Source organism: Molothrus aeneus, chromosome 8 (genome assembly GCF_037042795.1).
Source record: "Molothrus aeneus isolate 106 chromosome 8, BPBGC_Maene_1.0, whole genome shotgun sequence".
Taxonomy (NCBI): domain Eukaryota; kingdom Metazoa; phylum Chordata; class Aves; order Passeriformes; family Icteridae; genus Molothrus; species Molothrus aeneus.
The window spans coordinates 23,257,797-23,283,419 of NC_089653.1; the positions used below are offsets into that span (position 1 = coordinate 23,257,797).

General features: G+C 47.5%; 2 protein-coding genes across 3 annotated transcripts in view; one reads left to right on the forward strand and one right to left on the reverse strand.

Moving 5' to 3' along the window:
* Nucleotides 1–51: 51 nt before the first annotated feature.
* ACTR1A (actin related protein 1A) lies at nucleotides 52–14,920 on the reverse strand. Its single transcript, XM_066555031.1, has 11 exons — nucleotides 14,791–14,920; nucleotides 9,134–9,198; nucleotides 8,170–8,245; nucleotides 7,287–7,412; nucleotides 6,376–6,500; nucleotides 5,859–6,075; nucleotides 4,868–4,960; nucleotides 3,956–4,130; nucleotides 3,042–3,103; nucleotides 2,627–2,667; nucleotides 52–2,236 (listed from the first exon to the last, which is right to left on the reverse strand). The coding sequence occupies exons 1-11, from the start codon at nucleotides 14,836–14,838 to the stop codon at nucleotides 2,134–2,136; spliced, it is 1,131 nt and encodes a 376-aa protein (XP_066411128.1). The 5' UTR covers nucleotides 14,839–14,920; the 3' UTR covers nucleotides 52–2,133.
* A 1,893-nt stretch (nucleotides 14,921–16,813) lies between these two features.
* SUFU (SUFU negative regulator of hedgehog signaling) overlaps nucleotides 16,814–25,623 on the forward strand; it is a 95,679-nt gene continuing 86,869 nt past the window's right edge. The window contains exons 1-2 of one of the 2 annotated variants that reach the window (XM_066554327.1): nucleotides 16,814–17,052; nucleotides 22,678–22,812. In XM_066554327.1, coding sequence (XP_066410424.1) covers nucleotides 16,871–17,052; nucleotides 22,678–22,812 — 317 coding nt within the window. In that variant the 5' untranslated portion in view covers nucleotides 16,814–16,870. The remainder of the gene's footprint in view (nucleotides 17,053–22,677; nucleotides 22,813–25,623) is intronic. The other variant, XM_066554328.1, reaches the window with a different exon arrangement.

Genomic DNA, 25,623 nt, shown 5'->3' on the forward strand with positions numbered 1-25,623 from the left:
CACAAGTTACCGCCTTAAAATTGCAAACGTGGGCGGAGAAGGAGGCTTGAGTGTTGTATATGAATGACTTTATTTAAGTATGCTGGGCACCACCAGGCAACATGGTTTGGACAGTGTGCAAGGGAACAGTCAGGCAGACTAAACAAATGCTAGATTGGAGACAGCACCATCCTGCCCAGTCACTGCAGGTTACAAAATGGAGCACTGCTGCTGCAAGGCCAGCGGAGGGGCTGGGGGGATGGAGAGCACTGCCTGGGGCACACAGTAATGGAACGGAGGGGAATTTGCTGGAATTCCCCCGTGTGCTGCAGCAAATCAGCAAGAACACAACCAGTTTCCCAGCAGAAGGCTGAGCATTGATGGCTCTTTTCTGATAGGTTCTTGCTTAAAAAACAGTCTGCTCCGATGGGGCGAGGGGAACAAGCAGCCTAGCCTCAGCTGGAAGAGACCACCCTACCCACCTGCCTACAGCCTCTCCAAACCCAGGGGTGAGCCCTAAGAATGTGGTTCCTGCAGTGGCAACTGGCTGCTGCTTACATTTGTCTCAGCTGGGGCAGTGCACTGGCCTTTCCCTCACCTCTGTGGCAATCCTCCAGCTCTTACCCATCTCTGCACCTGAGAGTGACCCAAGGGTGATGTGTGGCAAAGAACAGAAAAGAGAGAAACAGGGAGGAACTGCCACCAAGTCCAGCTCCATTGCTACTGCCATGTTCTGCAGAAAACTAATGGGGAAAAAAGAGAGCACCGAATAATGCACAAGTAAAACTGGAACAGTGGCATGCCCCAACACAAGCAGGTCTGCAGGCTGCCCAGGGCTGTTAGAGCAGTACAAGCAAAGCAGCCAGCAGGTGAGCAGAAAGGCACTGCAGTGCAGCAGAACACAGCCAGCAGGACAACTTCCTGCTCACACACGTGCCACCCACACCGGCCTCCCAGCGCTTTGCTCCTCTCCCCTGGTGCATTCCCAGTGACCAGCGAGTCCCAGCGGAGCAGGGACGGGGGTGGTGCAGGGCTGGCCTTTCCGCTAAGCGTGGGTGCTGTGCGCAGTGCGAACATTGAGCAGCGGGCAGCTGGGCAACAGGTGCTCAAAGAAGACCCAAAGCGTAATTCCCAGGTGCTGTGGTCAGTATTTGAGACATCCTCAGACATTTCAATAAATAAAACAATTCTTACATTACAATGCACCTTCCCAATTATTATTTTGCCCCAGAATGGATAAAGTACACGAGTTATGCCTGGCTGTGAATACATGCTCCCTTTGCCCTGACATGGCAGGAAGGAGGGAAACAGCCTCGACTCTTACAAAGAACATGAGAAGTCAGCACTGTAAATCTTGGCAGGTTGAGGGGGAACACACAAGTGCCTTCACGCCCATTCCGGGGTACTTGCTTCCAGAGGAGAAAAGGTATTTAAAACAAGGTACGAGAGAATAACCGTCTAGTACAATGACAGCTGATTAGATTTGCTTTGTTCTACTCCATGCAATACAAACTAAGTCCTATCGCCAACTTCTCCAGCTGTGGTGCAGACCCCACATCAGGCTAAGTTACACACTCATACACACACTCACACACCAAAACAGTGGGGGCAAATGGACTTAACTGTTGAGAATGTGCTTTCTCTTAATAAAAAATATATTAAAAACAACTTCAAAAACTTACTGATGGTGAAGACACTGCTGAAGAAGGAAGTAGCTATGGGGCTTCAGCTATGTGTTTCCAGACAATCCAGGCATTGCGGTCAGGCTGACTAAAGCCTGCACGAGCAGTCTGCAGTGGTTGGCTCCCTTCTGGCTTGCCAGGCAGTTTCTATAAGCTGTTCCCTTTGTTTTTGCTTATTTGTTTTACAATGACAGATGTGACTGTGATACAGAAAATAAGGGACTGAAATGAGAAAGGAATGGGCCATTCTGGAGAAATGTAGATTGGTATTTTCTCCTTTCCATAAAAAAAAACCAAACCAAAACAAAAAAGTTAGTAGTACTAATACAACCCTCCTGCTGCTGTCGTCTTTGCTCAGTGACATCGGGGCATGCTGGCGCACACACACACACACAGGCAGCTCTCAGACACTCGGACTCAGAAAAGCGAGTTTAAGTGAGTCTTCGGAGGAGACTGAGGACAGGTCCCAGGGCTAGAAGGTTTTTCGGTGGATGGCACGAGCTCCATCTTCTTCATATTCCTTTTTCGAAACCCACATTTTCTTAAAGGTGTCCAGAGAGGCCAGGATAGAGCCACTACAGAGAGACAGGCATGTTACGGGTTAAAGGAAAATGCTGGGGGCACTCTCACAGTATCTCTGCAGAGATGGGCTGTTTCTATCATGATGCTTCCCCATGACAGTAAGGTGCCTAGGCTCAGTTACACATGACAGACACATTCTCTGGACAGTCACTCCCTCTCCTACTATCCTCAAATGTGCCAGTGCTACAGAGCCTGGCACCACCTGCCCCCTCCCACATGACCTGGTGACTGCTGCTTCATGAACACACCAAGCATTGCCCAGCTGAGCAACACAACCCCCCTGACACACAGCACCAGCTAGGATAACAACATGAGAGCTACTGGGCTGTGCCTCTCCAGCCCAATCCCACAGCAAAATGTGTTGCTGTACAGCACATACATACCCAATCCACGTGGAATACAATCTCTCCTGAGGAGCCGATATCTGGAAGAAAGAGAGAATCAGTCTGTACCTCTCCAAGCTCCAGTCTGCTCCTCCTAGCACACTGCCCACACTTCACTCCAGCTAGCACCTGACACAGATGTGACCTCTCCCAAGAGAAAGACACCTGGCAGTCCCCCCAAAACAGCCACTCTTGTCCAGAATCCTGGACAGGGGTCATGTCAGAGGAGCCAGCTTCTCAGTGATGAAACCTAACTGATTTTCATCACAACAGCAAATGCTGTTGGGCATGTGAGTGTCTCAGGAAAGGCATTTCTGATTTGAAGTAAATGGCAGCTGCAGTCTGAGCGAGGTTCTTTCAAGGTCACAGACCAATACACTTGGTAAGTGACAAACACAAAAGAGATGGCTCTTACCCTTATTTTGACATCCTTCGGAGCCAGTTTCTTCACTTCGCTCAACAGCCTGTCACCAAAGCCTACACAAGACAGAAAACATGTAGTGTGAGCACCTCAGCAAAATCCCAAGTCCCATCCACTAACAATGTGGACATGGCCTGTGCAGTCCTATACAAATACCCCATTCCACATCTTACACTAAGTCCAGTCTGGGGAGGCACAGAACACAGACAATGACATAACAGGACTTTGTCTCACTGAAAGCTCAAACACTGGCACAATGGGCTCTATTCCTCAGCAGCAACCTGAGTCAAGCAAACAAGGTTTTTAGCTAGGACCTCCTCCTTCCCTAGGCATTCCTCCTGTGTCCAGCCCATTTGTACAGGGGGTTGAATGGGAAGACTGGATCTGTTTGGAGATGTCAACCACTGGATAACAGACTGATGGGTTCTGGCAGAGCGTATCTTTAGGTCAGCAAGTACCAACTGAGCCCTGAGGAGATGGGTTGAAACCTTTCTGCACACACATAGCTGACACTCATGCAGGACGAGGACCATTGAACTCTCACATATCAGAGACCTAAAGAAACCTTAGAAGGTGGAAGAGTCCTTTTTGGTATCTAGTCTCAGATAGAGCTACAGCAGCAGGAATAAACATAGCTATTCAGTCCTTCCACAGGCATTGACTGGAGGAAAACAGTAACAGCCCTCCAAGCCCACAAAGTGATGTACGAGGGCAGGTGTCCTGCATACCCAGCAGGATATGACTAGGACTCAGAAAATTAGGAAGTAAATGCTCTGATAGAGCAGAATTTACACAGCCCTCACCCCAGAGGATAAACTGGGTGATCTGGGTTATCTTCCCAGTTTCACATGAGAAAGAAGCAAGAGATCAGGTATGTCACAGCACACTGAAAGAGGAGAGGCAGGAACCTTTGAAAAGTGTGGAGCCTCCAGACAGCACAATGTTGGAAAACAGCGTTCGCCTCAGATCCATGTCTGACTTCTGAATGGCAAAAACGAGCACTTCGTGAAGTCCTTCACATTCCTCCCCTATCAGGTCCGGCCGGAACAGGAGCTCTGGGGCTCGGAAGCGGGCAGGGCCAATCTGCAAGAGCAGAAGTTAGGACACAGGGAAGAGAACAGTGTGGCTTTCTTCACTACCTACAGATGGGCCTGCCTTTCTTAGGTGAAGCTTCAGAGTAATGAAACTTCCTGGACATTGATGCTGCATCACTAGATCCCAAGTGAATGCCAGTCTGGACTACAACCCCTACAAAGGGCACCATTTCCAATTTGCACATGAAAGAGATGAAGAAACTTGTTCAGCCCCATACAGCAGGTCTGGTATAAAGGGAGCAAATCCAGCCCTGGTAGTGGAGGTAAAACCTGTATTTCCTCTCTTTCGACCATTCTATAGTGGGCTGAGTCTTCTAAGGAGTATTCCTAACTCCTCAAGTCAACTGTTAATGCACAGGAGACAATTCTAGGCAGGACAAAAGGCACTGTACATAAAACCACTGATGGATTTAGTGAGCTGACACCTACTCACACTCCATACCTAATCTGCATAAAGTTTATTAGGTCAGAGTCTGCTCTCAAACAGCTCAGAGTCCCCATTGTTACACTGCATCCTTACTCAGGACTTCTAGAAGTTGTGAGGTTTCTAGTAAAGTTTTCTTTCCTTAAAGATTCTAGTGCCCAGTCAACAGCCTAGGATGAGTTATGGTCTTTTAAAATTACCCCCTCCCACCTAACACCGCATGAAATTTCCCATTACTGTGGAGCTTTTCTGGAAAACCTGTGCCTCACATGAGGAATTCTCCAAGAGTGGTTCTTACAAACCTCAATAGTGCTTCCATCTGGCAGGTAGTACTGAGCCTTCTCAGTCTCCAGAGTCTCATCCTTCTGGGGGTTTATTGACAGGTAGCAGGCACGCTGGAGAGGAAACAGAGTCAAGGAGAGGGAGGTGAGATGGGTAAACCCAAATACCTCTGATAAAATGTTTTTCTCACTAATAATCAAAATCCATGTATCCCTTTGGGAAGACTGATTTCAACAGTATTATGTGCTGGAGAAAAGACCTTAAAGGTTCACAACAGGCAAACTACATTGCAATATCCCACTTGTGATCCCTAGTTGCCATGGATTTAACTCCATGAAGGGAAACAAACACTACTGAAAGCCATCATCAGACCCTGAAAAACTGCAGCACAGGTAAATGCAAAACTAATTCTGAACCACCAGCCCATCTTCACGTCCATGTTAACAGCCTCTCAAAAGTGATTAATGTGATTTTGACTATAACTCTCTCAGAATACGGGACAGCTGAGGTTGCAAATGACCTCTTGCAAATGATCTTGTCCACGCAGGGTTCCCTAAAGCAGGCTGTCCAGGACCATGTCCAGGTGATATTACCGAGGATGGAGACTCCACAACCCTCTAGACAAACTGTGCCAGCACTTGGTCACCCTCGCGCTAAAGAAAGTTTATGTTCAGACAGAACCTCCTGTGCTTCAGTTTGTGTATCTTGTCCTGTCACTGGACGTCACTGAAATGAGTCTGGCTCTGTTTTCTCTGCACCCTCCCGTCAGACATTTATATACATCAATGAGACTCTCCCCAAACATTTCTTGTGGCTCAACAGTCCAAGCTCTCCCTGCCTTTCCACATGTTAGAGTCCTTTAATCATCTTAGTTGCCCTGGACTCCCTCCACCAATGGATTTAGGTGCAGAGCTAGGTAGGCTGAAACTTCCCACCAGATTTCACAAGCCACAACTTCCCTAGAGAAGAAATCCCCTCTTGGACAAACACAGAAACAAGGCAGGGCATCACCTCCTTGATGGTCTTGACAATCTCAAACTCAGAGGTTGTGTGGAAGTCATAGCCTTCCTTCCGGAGATAGAGGCGCAGGAAGCGGGAGACATCCCGGCCAGCGATGTCAATCCGCATGATGGAGTGAGGCATGGCAAAGCCTTCATAGATGGGAACTGCGTGGGTGACGCCATCCCCAGAGTCCAGCACCACTCCCGTGGTCCTGCCGGTCGCGTAGCTACCAAAGGGACAAAGGCTCAAGTCAGAACAAGCAACTCAAAGCGAGCTCAGGAAAGCAGCACATCCACACTCAACTCAGGAAGCAAAGATTTCACATAAAACAGGACCTAAAAACCCCTCAAAACACAAGCTCTGTTTGCAGTTCAGCAAATTTCCTGTAAACTCTTTATTACACAAATTGAGTTTCAGTTCTTGCATGAAAAGGGGGGGAAGACATCAGTGAGGTCTCCCACAGTTTTGTAGAATGGATTTCATAGCAACATTCCGTGAACACAAATCAAAGACAAAAGACACTTACAGGCTAAGCACAGCTTGCATGGAGATGAATAGTGCTGGCACATTGAAGGTCTCAAAAAACACCTCAGCAGCACGCTCTCTGTTCTTGCGCGGGTTTAGGGGTGCTTCTGTCAGCAGCACAGGATGCTGGGAAAGAGAAGAAGGAGCTGTGCTGCAGTAACCAGGAGGCAGTAGGGGTATGTTCCTAAATGTTTCTGCTTATTTATTCATTTTAGGAACCACTGGTGCAAGAGGGCAGGTACAAAGGAGTAATTTCAGCTGAGCTGTATTAGATTGAATAATCTCTATTAGATTGGAATACCAGCAGGGTTCTGGTCTAGTTATAAAGAAGTGTTAGGAAATGTACTCTGTGAGTAACTCTGACCCATGAAGGACAAGTAGGATGACTCTCAGTGACAAAAAATCAGCCAGATTAGCCAAAATACACACCCTAAGAAAGGGTGAAGGCATATGGTCTTTTAGCACAGGCAGACAGAAATATTCCTACTCCACAACTTAGATTGCTCTCAGACATTTAATAAGTTTTGGTCTGATCCTTCCAGACCACAGGACTGTGGTTTTCTCCTTCCTCACTTCAACTCATATCACTGCAGAGTGGATATGCCTGATGTGCAGGCAGAACAGGAAAAGTCAGAAACACTTGGCCAAGAGTAGAATCATTAGAGAAAGTGTGAATAGCAAATGTGAAAGGCAGATTTTCAGTTAGGCCAGACCATCAGATCTGGAGAAGAATTCTGCTTGGACACTTCTTGTGCAGTATCTCTTGAGAGGTGAAAAACCCTAATTTAGCAACAGACACACATTCAGAAAGAAGGCCAAAGGAAAAGTCCCAAATCTTTCCAAGTTCCAATGCTCCTGGTATTACACACGCATTGAATGACGCCTGTGCCTTTACATAACGTGGTCTCTCACCTCTTCTGAGAAAGTCTGGAGCTGGTCTTTAGAATACACGTACTGCCAGATGCGCTCCATGTCATTCCAGTCCTTCACTATGCCATGCTCCATCGGGTATCGGATCGCAAGAAGACCTCTGTGCTCCTGAGCAAACAGGAAGAATAAGAGAGCATCAGAGCTTTCAACAATCACACTTCTGAGCACTGTGACTTACTGTCAGACTCACCTACATTTTTGATTCCACTAAAAGATAACTTATCTATAGCATACAGGGCAAAACCTGAACATTCATCACAAACATCTCTCCCAGAGTCCCAGAGAAGCCAAGACTAGACAAGGCCTTTTCACACCAAGTAGGAATGTCTACATCTGACATTTGCAGAGCATATTCCATCAAAACACTTTTAAAGTCAACACATAGACACCTATCATACGGTATCTTTGTACTACCAGATCAGCCATGACATAAAAAACCATAATAGGATGTTACTGGGGAATGCAGTTTGAAGGGCTCACAAGAAATGTGACTACACAACTGACTACATGCTGATAGAAGCAGGACTGTGGAGAGAAGCTTCCTGCCCACGGCAGGGAGATATACAGCAATTGAGTAGAGTCCATTTCTAAAGTTCCCAGTCAAAGTATGTAACCATGTAGAGCTAAAAGTAGCCTAAAAAGAAAAGAGAGATATTGAAGACTTTGGGAACTAGGTCTGTGTCAGCAGATTGGCACAAGAATTTAATTAAGCTTTACACTCCACTGTGGACACATATGCAAGTGACAATCTGTTCTACTCTTCGGACCTACACGATACCAAAGAACCACAGCCCAGCTGCCACATCCCCCCCTTACAGCAGCACACTGAGATATATGGACAAGTGCAGTGTGCAGGTGTTCTTACCTCTGCCTTTGGACCAATGAAAATGTCCCCTTCTAAAGCACCAGCCATAACACGAACGTGCTTTGGTCTGCCCACACTAGAACAGAGACAACAGAGTAAATGCTTCTACAAAGAGCTCAGATGCACCTAAGGATTGCATACTTTGTGTTTCTCTCTGTCCTAACCAGAACTTTCTCAGTGGGTGAGTTTGGGGGTGTCACCAGGTGCAGACAGACCCAGGTTTGCTCTGAGCTAATCTCAGAAATCAGAGGCGAAGGGGACTGATTGTAGACAGTTCTGAACTGGCTGGACATAAACCAGCTGAGTCTGGCCATATTTTCACTGCTTATTCAGGACTCACCTGTTCAACAGTGCCTGGGATGAACATGGCTAGACTGAACAATTGTCTGAGTTGTTGGATCCACATGTGCTGCCTGACCTCAGGCAGACTTCTCAGCTTAAACATTTGTGTCCCATACCCCACTATCCCATATAGAAAATATTGCTCAGAACACAAAACTACTCACTAAAACCCCACCACACTGAAAATAAAAGCCAGTGACTATTCAGAGTTCCTGTTCCAGCAGTCTTCATCCTGGCAAAACTCTTAGAAAACTCACAAAAAAGTCTGGCAGGAATCAAGACATCATACCACACACTGAAAAAATACAGAGGTCTTCACACTTCTTATGCCAAATTTTACTTTTTCCAGGTCCTTTTCCTCATGTGTGCAGATTAAAGGATCCTACAGCTTTGGTTGTGTGTTGAGCCTGACAAAGTGATATCATCTTTTATGATGTGTGTGTATGTCCCCAAAAATCTCAAAATATCTAACAGCGGAGCTCTCATCTCCCTGATGCTTCTCTGCAGCAGGCAGAAAAGAGTAACTCATTTTTCCATTCATAAAATTGGGCAATTCTTCCCCTCTACATATCAAAGAATTGGTACACAGTACTAAGTTACCAAGAACCAGCAGAATACTTACTAGTTAGGAAAGCAGTATTTTGGTATTTGATCGCCCGCAAAACCTGCTTTAATCACACCCGAGCCCTGTGGAAGCAACAGACAAATACGTGAGCTTATCACTCATTCCACCATCTTCACAAGTTTTAGAGGAGCAGCAAAGTACATCAGGACTGCCAGATCCTCTCCTTTCTACTAGGAATAAAGCTCCCAAGGGACTGACTCTCCAGGCTGCTTGGGGATGGGAAGTGCCAGCTTGGCTGTTGTAGAGGGTGACTGGCACCCTCTCTGGCAGTGACACATCTCACAGGGAACAACCATCCCATGCACCCTGGTACTGCTCTGCACACACCCAAACACCCTGTTATAGATGAGTATTTTTCTAGCCAGGGTTACGTGAGGGGTGCAGGAAGCTAAATTCACACTCCACAGGTGTCTATTGATATTAGATAACCTTTGGGGGGAGGAGAACACTCCAGAAAGCCCAGCAAGAACAAATGAACTCTGCCAGCTTCAGGAGGCACTGGAAGAATGAAGGCTACAGGCCTCTCAGAAGGAGATTTGGAAAAGATGGAGGGAGGGCAGATAAAGTCAGAGAAGGAAGTAGCAAAGAATTGAGAGAAACAGACTGGAGAAGAAATAGGGAAAAGATGATCAGATGGTGGATGAACTAGCTGACGCTAAGGAGGCAGAAGTGTGGTCAGAAAAGGCACTGGAAGCCAACCCAGACTGGTTGGGAAAGGACAAAAGTGCCGGTTACACTGCAAGGGGAAAAACTGGGGGCAGGAAGCACAGCTGATGGGATAGAGCTTGTTCAGAAGAGTCAAAGAAGAGATGAGAGATGGCAGTCAGGAAGGCACAGATCCAAGAGCCTTCTGCAACATTCAAAGCAGCAAACATAGGGTGGGTAAAACCAGCCACAGCAAGGCCCTGGCAGGGAGTCAGTGCCGGGCATCTGGCTCCACAGCTCTCATTCCCTGTCCGGAAGCATCCTGGAACACCATCATCAACTTGGATCTGTGCTGACTCCTTCCCCTCCTCCATTTCCTCTCCCTGCACAAGGGAATGACATCTTGAAACAATGAGCAGCTTGCAGGAACACCCAAGTTTTGCTAAGGAGCGGATTTTCATAGGATCTCCTCAGATAAGCCGTTTCACGGGTAATCCCAGCCTACCATGGGCACAAGCTCTTCTGCAGAAAGAGGAGCAGTTCTGCTTAGCCCCATGGTGGGAGCAAAGTGTGTGTGAGCTTGCACTGAAAGCTCTGACCTGTGAAGTGCCTGTTCACTCTCAAGCGCTCTGCAGTAGGAATGCTCTGGTATGGAGGCCAAAAATATATTTTGGCTACCCCACCGCAGTTTAAAATGAGTAGCAACACAGCTCCTCCATAGCTTTCCACTTCTCACCACCTCTGCATGGGTCAGCATCACCACTTTTGCTTTGAGGCTGGGGCCAGATGAGTTGCTGAGGGCTCTGACAAGCAAGCTCTGGCTGAAGTGGTTTCCAATGCTGCCTTCCCAGTGCCAGAGGTTACCAGCCAGAGCAGGCTCAGCAGAAAGGAATGTGGGGTGGCCCCAGCCTCTCCCGTTCACAGTCCAGTGCTTTACTGCCAAGCTACTTCCATCAGCAGCTTCATCAGGGATGTCAGGCTCTGCACAGCGTGTGTGCACTCTGCCACCAGAGCCGGGATACTCCTGCCTCTAAACCACCAGAGTCAGATTTGCCAGGACACATCTGTAGGAGAGGAGTGTCAGGAATACTCTGCAAACCAGACACAGCTATTTATAAAGCATATGAAAGGCAGATTGCTTGAATCCTTGTCTCCTGATAAACACCTGCAGCCAGGCTGGCTCCAGGAGCACACCCAAGCTGCCAACTGGGCAGGACTAACTACTTCCTTTCCACACAGGGACTCAGCTCCAGGTGCATCCCAAGGTCTGCACTAACTGATAACAGTGTGACAAAGTAGCAGGTGAAGTGTTAAAAAGACTTTCCTTGACACAGACTATCTTCTGGCTATTCCCTTCAAAGTGAAGCAAGGAACAAACCAAAACCACTATTTTGATTTTTCTAATCATAGCTTATAAACAACTCTCTACCTGGGAAAGAATACCATCCTGTGGCAAGTCTTGCAGAAAAATAATTGAATGAAATGCAGTAACATAATGTAACCAAATTAGAATATTGCACTTAGTGAATATTTTGTTCAGGCTTATGAGTGATCTTGTTGCTAGCACATTCTGCTGTGGAGAACTGGTTTCAGGAGAACAATGATGTTCCTATTTAAACTTAAGAGATTAAAGCTTCCTTATGTCAGGCCAAAAATTGCCCAGTGTGTCCTGGTGAGGTTCTTAGCAAGTTATGTATTTTAAGATTTACATACTGAAGTTCAGAGTTAACCAAATGTGTTGGGAGTTCAGAACTCCAACTTGGAGTCAAAGACAAATGACTGCTTTGAATGTGCCGGTGGGATGGGGCTTCAACACAACTGTGCTTCCAAGTGCCTGGGAACAAACCAAGAGCAGCTGTTTGGTATCTCCGCACTACAAAGACCTGACTGCACTTTCTGACCTATTCAATTTTTCTTGAAAACATTTTACTTCTTTGAAGATATGTGCACACTGAGTAAATCTGTTTATTATAGACCAGTTTGAGATTCCTATGCAATGAGAGGAAAATGTTTACATTTTGAAATAACTCTGATTCAGAAGGTTTAAAGACTTATTTTTTCATCTTTGTTTCAAATAAGCAAAACCACATGCATATTCTCTTTTGTTACAAACTCTGATTTATTAAAACTTTTTAAAAAATTGAAAAATTTATATACTTCCACCAGTAACTATCCTGGCTGCGTTTTCAGTCCATTTTATCTGGCAGCGGTTTATTTTATTTTTAATCAGAGCAAAAGAATATAAGAAGAAAAACTACATGTAAAATGTAAAAGTCAGGAAAGATAAATTCATTAAAAATTTGGAACTGAACATACCTCATCCCTGAACATACCTCATCTATTAACTCTGTGGCCAATTGGTTATGGATTCATTCATCTTGGTGCATTTAGGACTCAAATTTAAATGGAAATCACGAATCAATCTTCCATGTAGCACTTTCTATGGAGAGTGCACATTTCATATTGTTGTAAAACTGTTTTATTTGATACAGAATTTATAAGATCAAGAACAAACCAAAGACACAACAGCACTTGCTGACAGCTCAGTTGCATAAAATGCCACCACTTAGACTACAAGGCAAACAAGAAAATTCCAGGTTCCATGGAAGTCAAGAAATTTGCACTGACTTAGGCCACAGCTGGTCTACTGACATGTGCATTATGCTCAGCAGGGCTCCTAGACGTTCAGAGAGAGCTTGCTGGACTGCAGATGGGAATACAACTCTTAAAAATTAGACAATGGAGAGTATAAAGTTGTGCTGAGGTACAGCTCCAACCTCCCACTGTACATTACAAAGCTCTCCTAGTGAAAGCATACAGTTAAGAGCAATGTACTGTAAGAGAAAAAAAATCTCCCTGCTAATTTTTTAGCTACAGAACTTCATGTCCTTTTGGAACACACTGAGATTCTAGAGCAGGGCTGGGACTGGAGGGGTCTGGCTCTCACCAGCTCAGTATCTCACTTCCCCCTTCCCACACACAGGCATGTGAGACAGGATAACATTCAGCCTTCAAAAGGCATCAGCAGCTCTCTGCAGAAAAGCAGTAATGGAACAGCAGTGGGAAGAGTGGTACCTGCTCTGTGCAGCTCCACTTCCCATCCTGCCTGAACTCCAAAGAGCAGCAAAAATGCAGTGTCACCACGAGTCTCCTTGGCCCACAGCCTGCCAGCGTTCCAGGCAGATGCAACAACAACTGCTCCATTCTGCTTCTTGTAGGGAGGGGAAGGGGGGAAGCTCATTTATCGGAGAGGCAAGAACAAGAATTAGCTTTTATAAGACCGGCTGATAAAATTAAAAAAGACACAGAATCAGCTGCTAGCACATGAGCCCTTCTTCAGGTCTGAGGCAGAGGCAGCAATCATTGCACTAAATAACAAAAGGACATGCTGAAATTAAATATAGGCTGCTACTACAGTAATAGCTCAACAAAGCGATCCTCACAGTGCCAGAAAACCTAGAGGTAACTTTAGTATTTAGCTAATCACTCAATAACGCAGCAGGATCAGTGCTGATACAGGCATTCCCAAAAACAATCAACCTAATGCATTTTTTAACATCTTCAATAAAGAAGATACATGTTTTTCTCAACATAGTCAATTTTACTGCTTATTCTCATTTTCTATTAAATACTTTCCTTCAATGTCTGACTCAAATCCCTCTGCTGTAAGATTCCAGGGAAATAAACAAAGCCAAAACTGTATCAGAGAGCTCATGCTGTAGAGAGGAACTTGGGATCCATAATAAAGAAAAAGTCAGAAGAATAACCACCTTTATCTGAGAAGACCTACAATTATTCATCTTCTGAAGAGTTAAAGCAATAGGTGGAGAAGTGCCAGGCCAGGAAACCCAATTCATATGGCAAAAAAATTCAGGAGAAATTAAGCTTGTGGAAGAAGAATGGAGCACAGTACTGACCCTTCAAAACAACAGAATCTCAACCACTGGCGATAGAGGTCAGAAGGGAGGAGCACGGGTTTGTGACTCAGTACACTGAAGGAGGCTCTGTCCAAGACATGCCCTCCCATTCCTTCCTGGATGGTCCTTCCTCCTGGGAGGGCAGCATGGATGGGGCAAATCAGAACTGGACCCAGAAGTACCTCAAAGAGGCACGGAATCACTGTCATTCATCTCCCGCAGAGCTATTACACACACAGACTGAAGGTCTGCTTTGTGCTAATGAGCAGCATCAGCACACTGGAGCAGCCATCTGCAACACCACACTACGCTGATGCAACCCCGGGCACAGATCCGTCAGCAATGGCATTCCAAGGCACAGGAATCCATGCCTTGGGAACGGCACTGCCTTGTTGTGACCACTGTGCTGGATGCGCTGGAGGAGGGGCAGTACAGAGGTCAAGGCTTCTGTCTGTCTGGGCCTGTGAGGGGTGCCTGGCTGGAGAGCTCCATGTCCTGCATGGGCCCAGGGAAGCGCCAGCACCCCCAGAGCTTGCCGGGGGTGCATCCACGGCCTGCCAGGAGCACGCTGGAACCCTGGCGAAGGCCTGCCCTACAGCACGCTGGGAGTGTGGCCATGATCTGGCCTGGCACCCCCATTGTCCCCCCGCACAAAGAGGGGTGGGGCGGGACCGGGAAAGCTCCGCCTGACTGACAGCGGCAGCTGCCAATGAACGCAGGTGTTCTGGCGACGGTCCCGCCCCGCTCCGGCAGGTAGCAGCGGGCTGTCCCGATGACAGACAGCTGTCTCAGCCAATAGGGGCGCGCCGCCCCGCCCAACCAGCGGCAGCTCGGCGGCGGCGGGGGCTGCGCCCCCCAGCGCGGAGCAGCGGCCCCGCTGCGGGTGACTGCCAGTCGCCCCAGCCAATCGCGACTCGCCGACGCGCAGCGGCCCCGCCCCCCGTGGACGCCGTATGGCGCCGTGAGAGGACCGGAGGCGGCGGCCGAGCCGGCCGAGGTGGGGGGGCGGCGGCGGGTAGGGCGCGGCCGCCCCGATGACAAAGGGACTGCGGGCCCTCCCCGCTCCCGGGACGCGCGGCCGCCCGGACTCACGTTGTCTATCACGACGGGCTGGTTCGCTATCACATCGTAGGACTCCATGGCGAGGACCCGCCGCAGCCGCCCGTGAGGGAGCAACAGCCCAGCCCTCGGCGGCGCATGCGCGGAGCGGCGACGCGGCGCCGCCTGGGTGATGTATTCCTGCCGCCGCGGCGCCTGCCGGGAGCTATAGTCCGGCGCTGCGCAGAGTCAAGCCGGGAGGCGCGCCGGGAGCGGCGCATGCCGGGAGCTGTAGGCCGGCGCCGGCAGCGAGCCATGCTGGGAACTGTAGGCCGGCGTAGGAGCGGGGCGTGCTGGGAGGCGGAGTGCGGAAAAAGAGAATCCTGCGGACACATCCACGGCCCAGAAACCGCTGCGTGTTGCAGTCCAGGAGACAGCTGGGTGCTTCCACCAAAAACGCTGCATCGCAACTGGCTGGTTTATGCTTAAGAGATATCCCCCCGCCTAATTTTTTCTAATAGGAAAGGAGAAAAAGATGATCCCATAAACTTCTGTAGCGGGGATCTATGACTAAGGAAAGCCTATTACTGTCCCATAATTTCATGTGATCATCTTTACGAGCTACTGGTCATAACACATCTGTTCCCTCCATGAAATACCAGTTTCTCTCAATTTTTGAGGCACGAGAGCCACACAAGAGGTGTCAGTATAAAGAATGCACATCATGAACATGTCAGTATTGAACAATGAACACATTGTCATTTTCTATTGACTAAGTATTCTAAAAGCACTCGGAATAATCGATGCCTGAAACTCTGGGTCTTGAAATTAATTAAAATGGACTTCCATGCCAGTGAGCACACCTGAAGGCTTGATTCACCTGTCTTGTCTCACATTTCTCCTGCAGACATGGACTTTTCTCTTGTAGTTCCTGCCTTTAGCCCCAGCAGATAAGTTTCATCCCAGATGTGTACCTTTATAAACCTTCTCCATTCACCTAGTCTACAAGAGGGAGTTTTTGTACAACAGGATTGAGGGATTTAAATTAAGGCTAGTGTTGTATCACTTCAGTGAACGCCAGGAGACACTCATGGGTGTATGGAGCAAACAGAGCCTTTCATAGGTACTCTGTTACATTCCCCTTCTCAGCTGACTGTAACTGACTACTCAGGCAGATGTCACAAAAAGTAGTATGGTAACAGGACAAGTGAAATATTTTTCACTGTGGGAAGTGAGGACACCAACTGCTTACCTCCTCTATCAGGAGATTGTCACTGGGTGTCAGCTTGTCAGCTTCTTGACCATGTGTGTTCTCCCAAATGGTGTCGTGAATGTTTTTAGAATAAACTCTCACCTTTTTAAGTGAGAAATGTGAGCATGAGCGCCCACCCTCTCCTCTGAGCACTCTATAGCTCATTTTTTTCTATTTGCTGATTAACAAGCAGGACCCTGCTCTAGCAAAGGTGTGTAGGACTATTGTGCACACACCATCCACACGTACATACTCGGCTTTGCATGGCCACAGTTGTAGTTGGGGCTCAGGAATGAGCCAGATCGTCAATGTGAGCCCCCAAACTTCACCTAGTGGCAGCTTCCAGCTGCCTGCAAGGGCCCTACCAACACAGAGATCGCACGGGGAGAGGAAAGGTGCCTTGAGCACTGGAGGAGGTGTAAAGGCAGCAGTAAGAACCCCCGCTGTGTCCCAGGCCTGCCCGGGTGCGGGACCTCCCGCTCCTCCAGGGACCCGCTCCGCGTTCCCGCCACGGCCTCGCGCGGGCATCGCCCCGCCCACCGCGGGCCCCCGCGCCGCCGCTAGGGGGCGCGCCCGCAACGGAGCGAAGGGCGGGGGCAGAGGCGCGGCCGCCCTCCGGCCCGCGAGCTTCCATTGGTCCGACCGTCCTGTCACTCACACCGCCCTTGCAGCGGGGCCCCACCCCCTCCGCGCGGAGCCCCGCGCAGCGCCGCCATTGGCGGAGCTGGTCTGTCACTCACGCGGCCCGGCAGTAGGCCCCGCCCCTCCTCCGCGGCTCCGCGCAGCCGCTTGGGCCGGGCCGGGCCGGGCCGGGAGCGCCTGGCGGGAGCGGAGCGGCTTCGGCACCAACTGGGACGGGCCGGGACCAGCCGCCTCCGGGACATGGAGGGCGTGCGGCCGGGCGGGGGGCCCCCCGCGGGCGGGCCGGGGTCCGGCTCGGGGTCCGGGTCTGCGTCCTTCCCGTCGCTGTTCCCGCCGGGGCTGCACGGTATCTACGGCGAATGCCGCCGCCTCTATCCCGACCAGCCCAACCCGCTCCAGGTCACCGCCATCCTCAAGTACTGGTGAGGCGGCCTGGATGGGGCCGGGGTCTTGCGTGGAGCTGGGGGGAGCCGTGAGGCCGGCGCCTTGTGTGGGATAGGAGAGGGTTTGGGAGGAGTGGTGGGAGCGGGAGAGGTTTGGGAGAAGCCCGGGGGCTGGAGACGTTGCACGGGTAAGCTGGAGGGGCTGGGGAGGGTTGCAGCAAGGGGAGAGGGACTGGGGGTTGCGTCCTGTGTTAGGGGTGAGGTGCAAGAGTTTTGGGGACGTGCAGCGGGGGATGGAGGGATTGGGGGTGCAGTCGGTTGCCTGGGGCGTATGTTTGGAGGGGGCTCCTGGGGAGAATGTGCTGGCAATAGGAGAAGGGTCTAGAGAGGTGTGCACTGAAATCAGGAGAATGCATTGGGGTTTCTGGGGTGATTTGGAGGGTCCCTGAGTGAGGGGTTGCTGATGAAGGCCCCAGCTGGGGCAGATCTTAGGAAAAGGGAGTGTGTTTTACTCAGTGGAGGTGTTCCCACAGAAGGTGAGGGTCTGGAGTTTCCCCCTGGACAGGAGGCAGGAGCTCTGTCTCCTGCCGGGACCCTGGGGTTCCAGTGTGGCAGCAGTGACCAGAGTGAAGCCGCTGTTGCAGCCTGCAGGCCGGACACATGCCTTGTGTACCCATACAGCCCACGGGGCAGTGCCAGCTTCCCTTGCCCTTACACAGCCATGTGTTATCACAGACTGTGGATCTGCTGTGCAGTGTCTCTGCTGACACAGTGTCTGACACCAGGAACAGCAGTTGTTTATGTGGGAGAGTGGCATGAAGGAAGTTCTTGGATGTTTAGCTATGAAGATAAGTGTCTAGCGTCTAATCCCGTGTGAAGAGGAGTTCCTTTTGCTTTTTGCTGTCGCTTAGCTGGTCAGGCCCCTCTTCTGGGGCTAAGGAACACGATCAAGTCACCCCTGAAAGTTTGCTTTACATGACATTGGCCAGTCCCTACCCCAGCACTTGAAAAAAACTAATAAATGCTGAACTTCTTTATTTACAGCTCACTTCAACCTGTATGTTTTTATCTAATTAGAGTCCTGAACAACAGTAGAATAACATCCTCCCTGTGTGCTGTTCTGACAGACAAAGCTATTGCTGTTGTCCACAGAAGTGTAGTTTTTTAAGTGATTCTAGCAAGAAGTTTGTGTGTTAGCCTTTAGTGCCTAGGAGAGTATTGTATTAAAATGACACAGTGGGCTGAGATAAGATTTTGCAAATCTGAGACCTCAAAATATAAATTTCTTAGTCATCTATGCACATCAGTACTTTGGTGGTGGTCTGATCAGTCTGTTTTTACAGCTATGTCTAATCTTAGATACGAAGCGTTTCCAGTCACGTTAGCACTTCTTTTCTATCGACAGCTTAAAGCATACTGCCTATAGTGGTGTAGGATGTGTGGAGGTTGAGGGAAATTTAGGTCTATAGTGAAGAATGGCCAAGACCCTTGTTTGGGAAGAAACCTTGTTGCTTAAGGGATTGATGAGGGTTTTGCTGCAGTTGGAGCTCAAACACTAAAATGATTACTGCTGACAGTGATGGCAGGTTGCAAGTAAGAAGTAATGTGAAGGCCTGTTTATCCTGGCATTTTCCACTTAGTGGTTCCTCCAGCTGTTAGCTCAGCCAGCAGTGAGAGCTGAGAGCTTCTGTTGTAAAGGTGAGCTTTCTACTGCTGTCCTGTGCAGGAAATGCTTGTGTGAGGTAAAGCCTCCATGGGCGCCACAAGTTCTTTCCTTCCTGTTGTTGGGTGAAACTTGGAGCTTGGTTTTGTTATGTCTGGTAGAACAACTCCTGCCACAACACTCTCTGTCCTACTCTGCCTGGGCTGCCAGCTATTAGCTGGTTTAGATTAGAAGAGGAAATGGCTGAATGAGGTTCTCTGCCTTTGGAGAAATATTGTAACACTAATCAGCTTTTAATTATATGTATCAGTTTCTCTATGGTTAACAGCGATTTGTTTTTTTTGTTCAGGGAGCTGACGTTGTAGTCTTTGGCTTGCAGATCAGAGCAGATCCTAACTGTGTAACGTTGGAGAATCTGCAGAACTCCATGCCTGTTGCACAAAGGAGTTTAGCCATGTGGATTATTTAACGGAACTAGTCTTCTAAAATGCTATTTGCATAGCTTGGGATCCAATCAGAACTTCTTGGAAGAGTTTCTGTCTGTCTTTGTGAAGGCTGTGCACCAAGATGGAGTTTGTCTGTTGATATCCAGTATCCACTTTTATTATAAAAAATATGGTAGAGTATCTCAGATTGAAAGATCTTGTTGCATAGAATTGCTGGTGAAAAAATCAAATTTGTTCTTTTTTTTTTTTGTGATAAGTTTTGAAATAAGCATAATTTGGGCTCAACTACTGGGTTTTTATCACCTGTCTTAAATTTAGGCCATACTCTCAAAAACCTGTGCAGTGAGCTGTGGTCTGCGGCCATTTGGGAATCACAGGCTACTTCTGAAGGGTTGTCAGAAGGTGGCTGTGAAAAGCAATCCTATTGTCAGCTGCTGGGAAGTAACTACAAACAATACACTAAGGACTTTTCAGGGTGAATGAATTAGGAGTTTTCCAATGTCTTTCCATTGTGGGTCTCTTTCCTCTGTGTTTCTCCTTCCACACAAACTTCAGAGGTCTCTTAACATCAGTCAAAAGAAGACTCTTGGTGCAGATGCAAATACAGGGTTTCCCCTGAGGCTGCCCTTCCTGCTCCTGAATGAGCTCCATGAATAGAGAATGTAACAAATTTGTACTGTACCTCTGGCTTTGAAGTTGGGCTCTTCCTAATAAAATCCTCCAACGCTTCCAGCTCTTTGTGTGAGTGCATGTACTGATATGTAGATTGTGATACAAGGTCGAACCCTGCCGCGGCGGCCGTGGGCGGGAGGAGGATGTACCTCAGCAGTGCCGACAGAGAGCAGTGAAACCTGCCACCGAAACTGGATAAATATCTGTGCTGACTAACCTTTGGTGAGCATTATTGCCATGGCTGTGTTACTGAGTGCTGCAGGTAGCTGGCTTAAAGCTCATGCTGGATGTTTGTGCAGTTACGGTGGTTTTGGGATAGGTGTATGGCTTGGATATATGTTGTTCAAAATTTAATTAGTCACTGCTGCAGGCTTTTAGTCTATATCTCTTACAAGCCTACTACATTTCTCAGCGAGTAAAGATGGTGTGACTGGATAATTGAGCAGCATGTGAACTCTGGGCAGGGCTGAGCTCAGCTTCTCCAGGCCACCTGCTGCCACGTTGCCGTGGCCACCTCTTGGGGGTGCGGTGCTGCAGCTCTCCTGAGAAGTTTGGCCTTTGGAGACAAACACAGGATTGCTGGCAGGAGTGGGGGAGAAGTGTCTGGCTTGCCTGAGGCTGTCCTAGGCAGGACTTGCCATCTGCAACAGACCTGACAATTGTGTTTGAGTAGCCCTAGGGAAAAGCATGTGCTCATGACATGGGACAGGAATAGTCCCTGTCCTGAAAAGGGCAGTATAGAGGTTTCTCTTGTGTGTTGTCAGTGTCAGAGTGCCTGTGTCAGCAGTGTTCCAGCATTGATTGTTTGACTTCTAAAGTGTTATTAAACCCAGTTTGGAAACAGGTTTTCTTTATGTAGGAGATGCTGGTTGCATAGCAGTGTTCCCTTCATTGCAAAGCCCACACAGCTGCTCTGACCACTGACTAACCTCTCCCACTGGTCAGTGCATGAACCTCCCTCACTCCAGATCCTTCCAGTCCAGTAATAATTGTGTGTGGCTGCTGCTGGTCACTGCCACTCCTCCAGGGTGAGTGACCATCCTGGCTGGAATTGCTTCCATCTGACTGCTTCCATCATGGATCCCTGGAGGGCTGAGCACTGGCCAGGACACAGGTGCCATGCTCTGAACAGAGCCACCTGGATGGGTGTTTCTGGTCGAGACCTCAGCCTCCAGTGTGACCTGATGCCAGTGAAAGGGAACAGGTGAGAAAAGGGTGTCAGAGGGGACTTGTTTTTTCCTGAGTGTTTCAAACTATTGCTAGACTTTGAAAACAGGTTTTTTCAGGTGTCTACTGAAGATCAGACTCAGCTTCATCATGGGGTCTGATACACTCTCCCTGTGTTTGCTCACCACTTTGCCTTTTATGCCATGAGGAGGCTGCATTGTTCTGATGTAGCCTTTGAAAATGGACACCTGTGCCACTACTGGGGGTAAGCTGCTCATCCCCTCTGTCCTGCCCTAGTATCCTGGGCTGCATCCTTGACTGACCTGCTGGAGAAGCTGCAACTGGTCTCAGTCACCATGATGGCAATATATGACTTAGGAGTGGGAAGCTGTCCTACGTAAAGTCAGTCATGTTAGGCAGCTGCTCTGGTTTTTTGCCAGCAGCAGTAGGAGCAAGGCAGCACAGCACACCTGTGGAGAGGCCTTTTAGTACACCAAGCTGATAAGCTGTTTTGTACAGACTTGATAAAGTTGGGCAACAGGAGGAGGGCAGAGAATATAAAACAGTGTCTCACTGTCACTAGGGCTGGATCCATCTGTCCAACCATGGAGACTGTGTATCATGATACACAAACCCTCAGGACAAGTGAAGGAAGCACAGCCATGCCCTGAAACCTGCAGATGATTGTGTAAGGGTCTGTTTCAGACAATAGACATGAGAGGAATTGATGTGTAGAATCATTTGTTCCAGTGAATGGGGTCATGTGAGTTTGGATTTTCTTGTTTGGAGCAGCTGGGAGTTCTACTTGAAGACACAGTGTGTTGTAGGCACAAAGTGGTTAAACAGCTGCTCAGCTGTGCCAAAACTGCTTGTGGGTAGGTGTTTTGTGATTGACAGGGCAAACAGCAAAACAGTCCAGCATGTTCCTTCCTTCAGCAGGGAGTTGTCCTGTCTTTGCTCAGACAGAGGTGACGTGAGTGGCAGGAGGATGTGCTCTGCTCTCTGCTGGCACACAGCCTCAATTCCCTGTGCCTTGTAGCAGGAAGGGTGGCTGCAGGCTTTGGTGGTTGCTGTGTAGCATAACCTGCCTGTGCTGCATTAACTTTTGAGTTATGTTCTTTTAAGGAAGCCATTCTAATGCTGATGCACAGAGTACAGTGGTGCTTTTTACTCATTCTTGGTTAATGCAAGTGGTGTATTTTTAGAAGTTTTGCTGCTAGTTTTACTGAATTAATGTTTTTCTCTTCCACTGTTTGAACTATTTTGTCTGTGTTCAAAAGTATGGATTACTCTCTTCAAAACTTAGTAATTTCAAAGTCTGCTTGGAATAGCATCACTTTTTTTGAGGTATGTGCCTCTGGACTGAATTAAGAGTTTGCAATGCAGATACAGCCATTGCTCTTTTACTAGTACAGTTTTTCAATTTTCTTTGTGTTTTGTGGAAGCTTTAATATGATTTTCCAGAGGTTTTTATGCTTTAACATTAAAAACATTTTTAGCATGTTGCACACATGTACTTTGTCTTCCTGTGCTCAAAGCTTTCTGGACTTAACCTAACCTTTCTCCTCAATCTTTTTGTTTTTTTAGAGGTAATTTGAATGTTCTAATTTTTGTTTTAAATCAGGTCTTTGTACAACCTCTTCTAGCACCTGGGGAGACTTACCCTTTGTCTTGAGCGAACTAACTTACGTAAGAATATTTCTGTTTTTCATGCAGGTTGGGAGGACCTGACCCTCTGGACTATGTTAGCATGTATAGAAACCTGGGAAACCCAGCACTGAATGTTCCTGAGCACTGGCACTACGTCAGCTTTGGGTTAAGTGACTTGTATGGAGACAACAGAGTACATGAGTAAGTGTCATTTAAGTTCTGTAGCTGTGTGTTGAGTTTTGTGTTGCATTTTGGGGGTGTGTAGGTAAAACCCTGTCCTGCTGCTCATATTATTTGAACAGCTGGTTTTCTGTTGAGAACACTCTAGCCCTGGTCTCAAAAACAATGACGTATGCCTGTGCTTGCATGTAGAAGACATTCTGTGTTCCCCTCTGCAGGCTTTGAATGCAGTATATTTCCTTTCAGTGTTGAGTGAGTTTTTCTTTAAATTTCTTTCAACTTGTTGGGAAATTTTCTTTTAACTGTCTCTCTTGTTGTGTTTTTCACACTCTGTAATCTGTTATGGTTGTACACTTAAATCCTGACCTCTCCCTGTGCATGTTAAATGCCTTCCTCTGGAAAACTGCTGTAAGGGCATTTTTGCTGTTGCTGGCACAGCAGTGTTACTGTCAGCAGACTGCCACTCCAGTGGCTGCTGTATAAAGTGCCAATTTGTGTAACAGAAGCCTGAAACTCTAATTGTTTGACTGTCTTTTTTCCAGTAATTAAATTATTATCTTAGGTTGTTGGTGTGAATGGTTTCTAGCAGGAACTTTGGATTAGACCAAGCAGGCAGCACGAGCTAACCCTATTCTTGTCTTTCGTTAGCTGACCTTACTCCTTAACTCCAGTTGAAGTGAGTAGCAGTAGCCAGTCCATCATGATTTTGGGGCTGTGAACATGGCCTTTTAACCAGCCAGAAATGGCACAAGGTTTCTGCTGTCACTGTTCACTGAAACTATCTTTGCACTGTGTTATAGTTGCAGGATAAATGTCCCTTTCCTTCTTTTGTTTGTCTTGGTTAAGATTCAGCCACCTTTTTTTTTTTCCATCAAAGTGCTTCTCTTGCAACAGCAGCAATTGGGCAGTTTCTTTCGCTTTACCCATTCCTCAAGGCAGTTTCTCCTGTTTTTTTTTCTCCTTGTGTTTGTGATTACAGAACTGTTTTTCAGAAAACAAGTCTGGATTTTATACAGGGCCCTTATGTCATAGAGATCTGCCTGGGACATTTAAGCAGCCATTAACAACAAACCCCAATTGATAGTTGCAGTGCCAGAGGAAAAGTAGGGCAAGTGAAAGAAATGAAGTTTAAGGCTTCCTTCCCTCCCAAGAGATCTTACTGTGAACGTGTAGGCATTCACATGGTGCTTTTGTTCATAGATCAGGTGTGTGTTCCCTCCTGGCTGGAACAGCATCCCCAGCTCCACAGCACTGTCCTTGTGTCACTTGCCCTGAGATGTTCAGCTGTCTGCTGTCTGTCACCTTTAATTTGGCCTCATTCTTGGAGCTACAAAGCTTAATAGTATTTGTCCTGTCGAGTAGATTGGTTCTCCCTTGTGTCCAAAAGCCTTAATATACATTTATGCATGTGGTAGAGCTGTCAAGACCTACACATCTCCTATACACTGAACCTGAAGTTACCAGCTGGTATGTGAGAGAAGGTTTTCAAAGGAGCTGAGCACTCACCAGCAGTTCTCACTCCCAAGAGCAATTGCTGTTTGCTAAAACTGCTCTGGAAATTTAATGGCTGCGGGAATTGCACATCACGAGCCCAGCCCTGGGTGCACACTGTAGGAATGTGGTGGATTTTCCTATGCACTCAGGAGGTTCTTGTTCTCTGACAGGGAATTTAATAAAGCTTTGTTCAAGAAAATGTCTTTTTTTTGCTTGAAGGGCTTTGGGATTCTGCTGTCCCAGGTAAAGTGTGCTGTAGAATGGTTGGCAGGAGCATGGGGTTGCAGGGCAGTTTAAATCTTTGGTATATTTCCTTTAATACCAGTGTGGCACTTTGTTCAATTGCCCTGGCCTCTGGAGACAGGAAAGGGTTTGTATTTTTTTTTTTGTTTCCCAGCTGTCTACAAAGAGTGCAGAGCTGGATCTGCTTGTGACAGTCAGCAGGATTCCTACATCAGGGATGTGCTTCCATAGCCTTGCTGTCCTTCATACTTTAGAAAGGGAAAGACAGAACACTGCCAAAGGTCTTGTTAATTGTCCAGTTTGGGTAACATGTAGCTTACTTCTTGTGGACCTCTCATGGTAATGCAGTACAGTCTAGAACAATTATAATGCAGTATTAAATGAAAAGGTCTTTTTGATTTTTTTTTGAGTGAACTAACACTGAATTGGAGGCCCCGTATTTTTATTTATAATGGAATAGCAAACAGATGTAGCAAATAATGTGAAAATGTTGACTTTAATTTATATTTTTTAATAAGAACCTGAAAAGTCTGAAGTAGAGCTCTCCCTGTGCCTCCTTGTTGACAGATTTATTTTCAGTTAAAGCAGCACTGTTTCCTGCTCTGCTTACGTATCAGCTGTACTCTGCTTACAGAACCAGTCTGGTTTTAAGAATCTGTAGAATAAGATGGAAGAAATCTTAAGAATTTAAAACAAGGAAACCTTTTTCATTTAAAACCCCGTAGTGTTTCATGGTATAATGGCAACCATGACACCAGCTGTGCTGGGCTGATAGCTCTAAAAATCCTAAATCATGATGTCATGACAGCATTAGGGAACCACAGGCCTTTCAGTGGGATTTCATGCCAAGCTGCTTGCATGGAAATAAGTTTCTCCAGTTGAGCATGTTGCACAACTTGAGTGGCAGCAAAAATCCTTCCAGTATGTTTTTGCAAGTTATACTCCATTTTTAGCTTTTTCTATCTTCTTTCTAATCAAAACAAATGTGTGACTTCTTGAATCTATTTAGCAGGGTTAAAGTAGGGCCTTTTTTTCAGACTGTTCTTGCATTCTGAAGAGATTCTGCACTGCAGTGGTGAGTGTGTGCAGCCTGCT

Coding starts and splice junctions, on each gene's coding strand:
- ACTR1A (XM_066555031.1), bottom strand. CDS start 14,838: ATGGAGTCCTACGATGTGATAGCGAACCAGCCCGTCGTGATAGACAAC. Junction 4,961..5,858: donor TTGTCAAGACCATCAAGGAG/GTGATGCCCTGC, acceptor TTTCCTCTCCAG/CGTGCCTGCTACCTGTCAAT. Junction 2,237..2,626: donor TTGTATTCCACGTGGATTGG/GTATGTATGTGC, acceptor GTCTCTCTGTAG/TGGCTCTATCCTGGCCTCTC.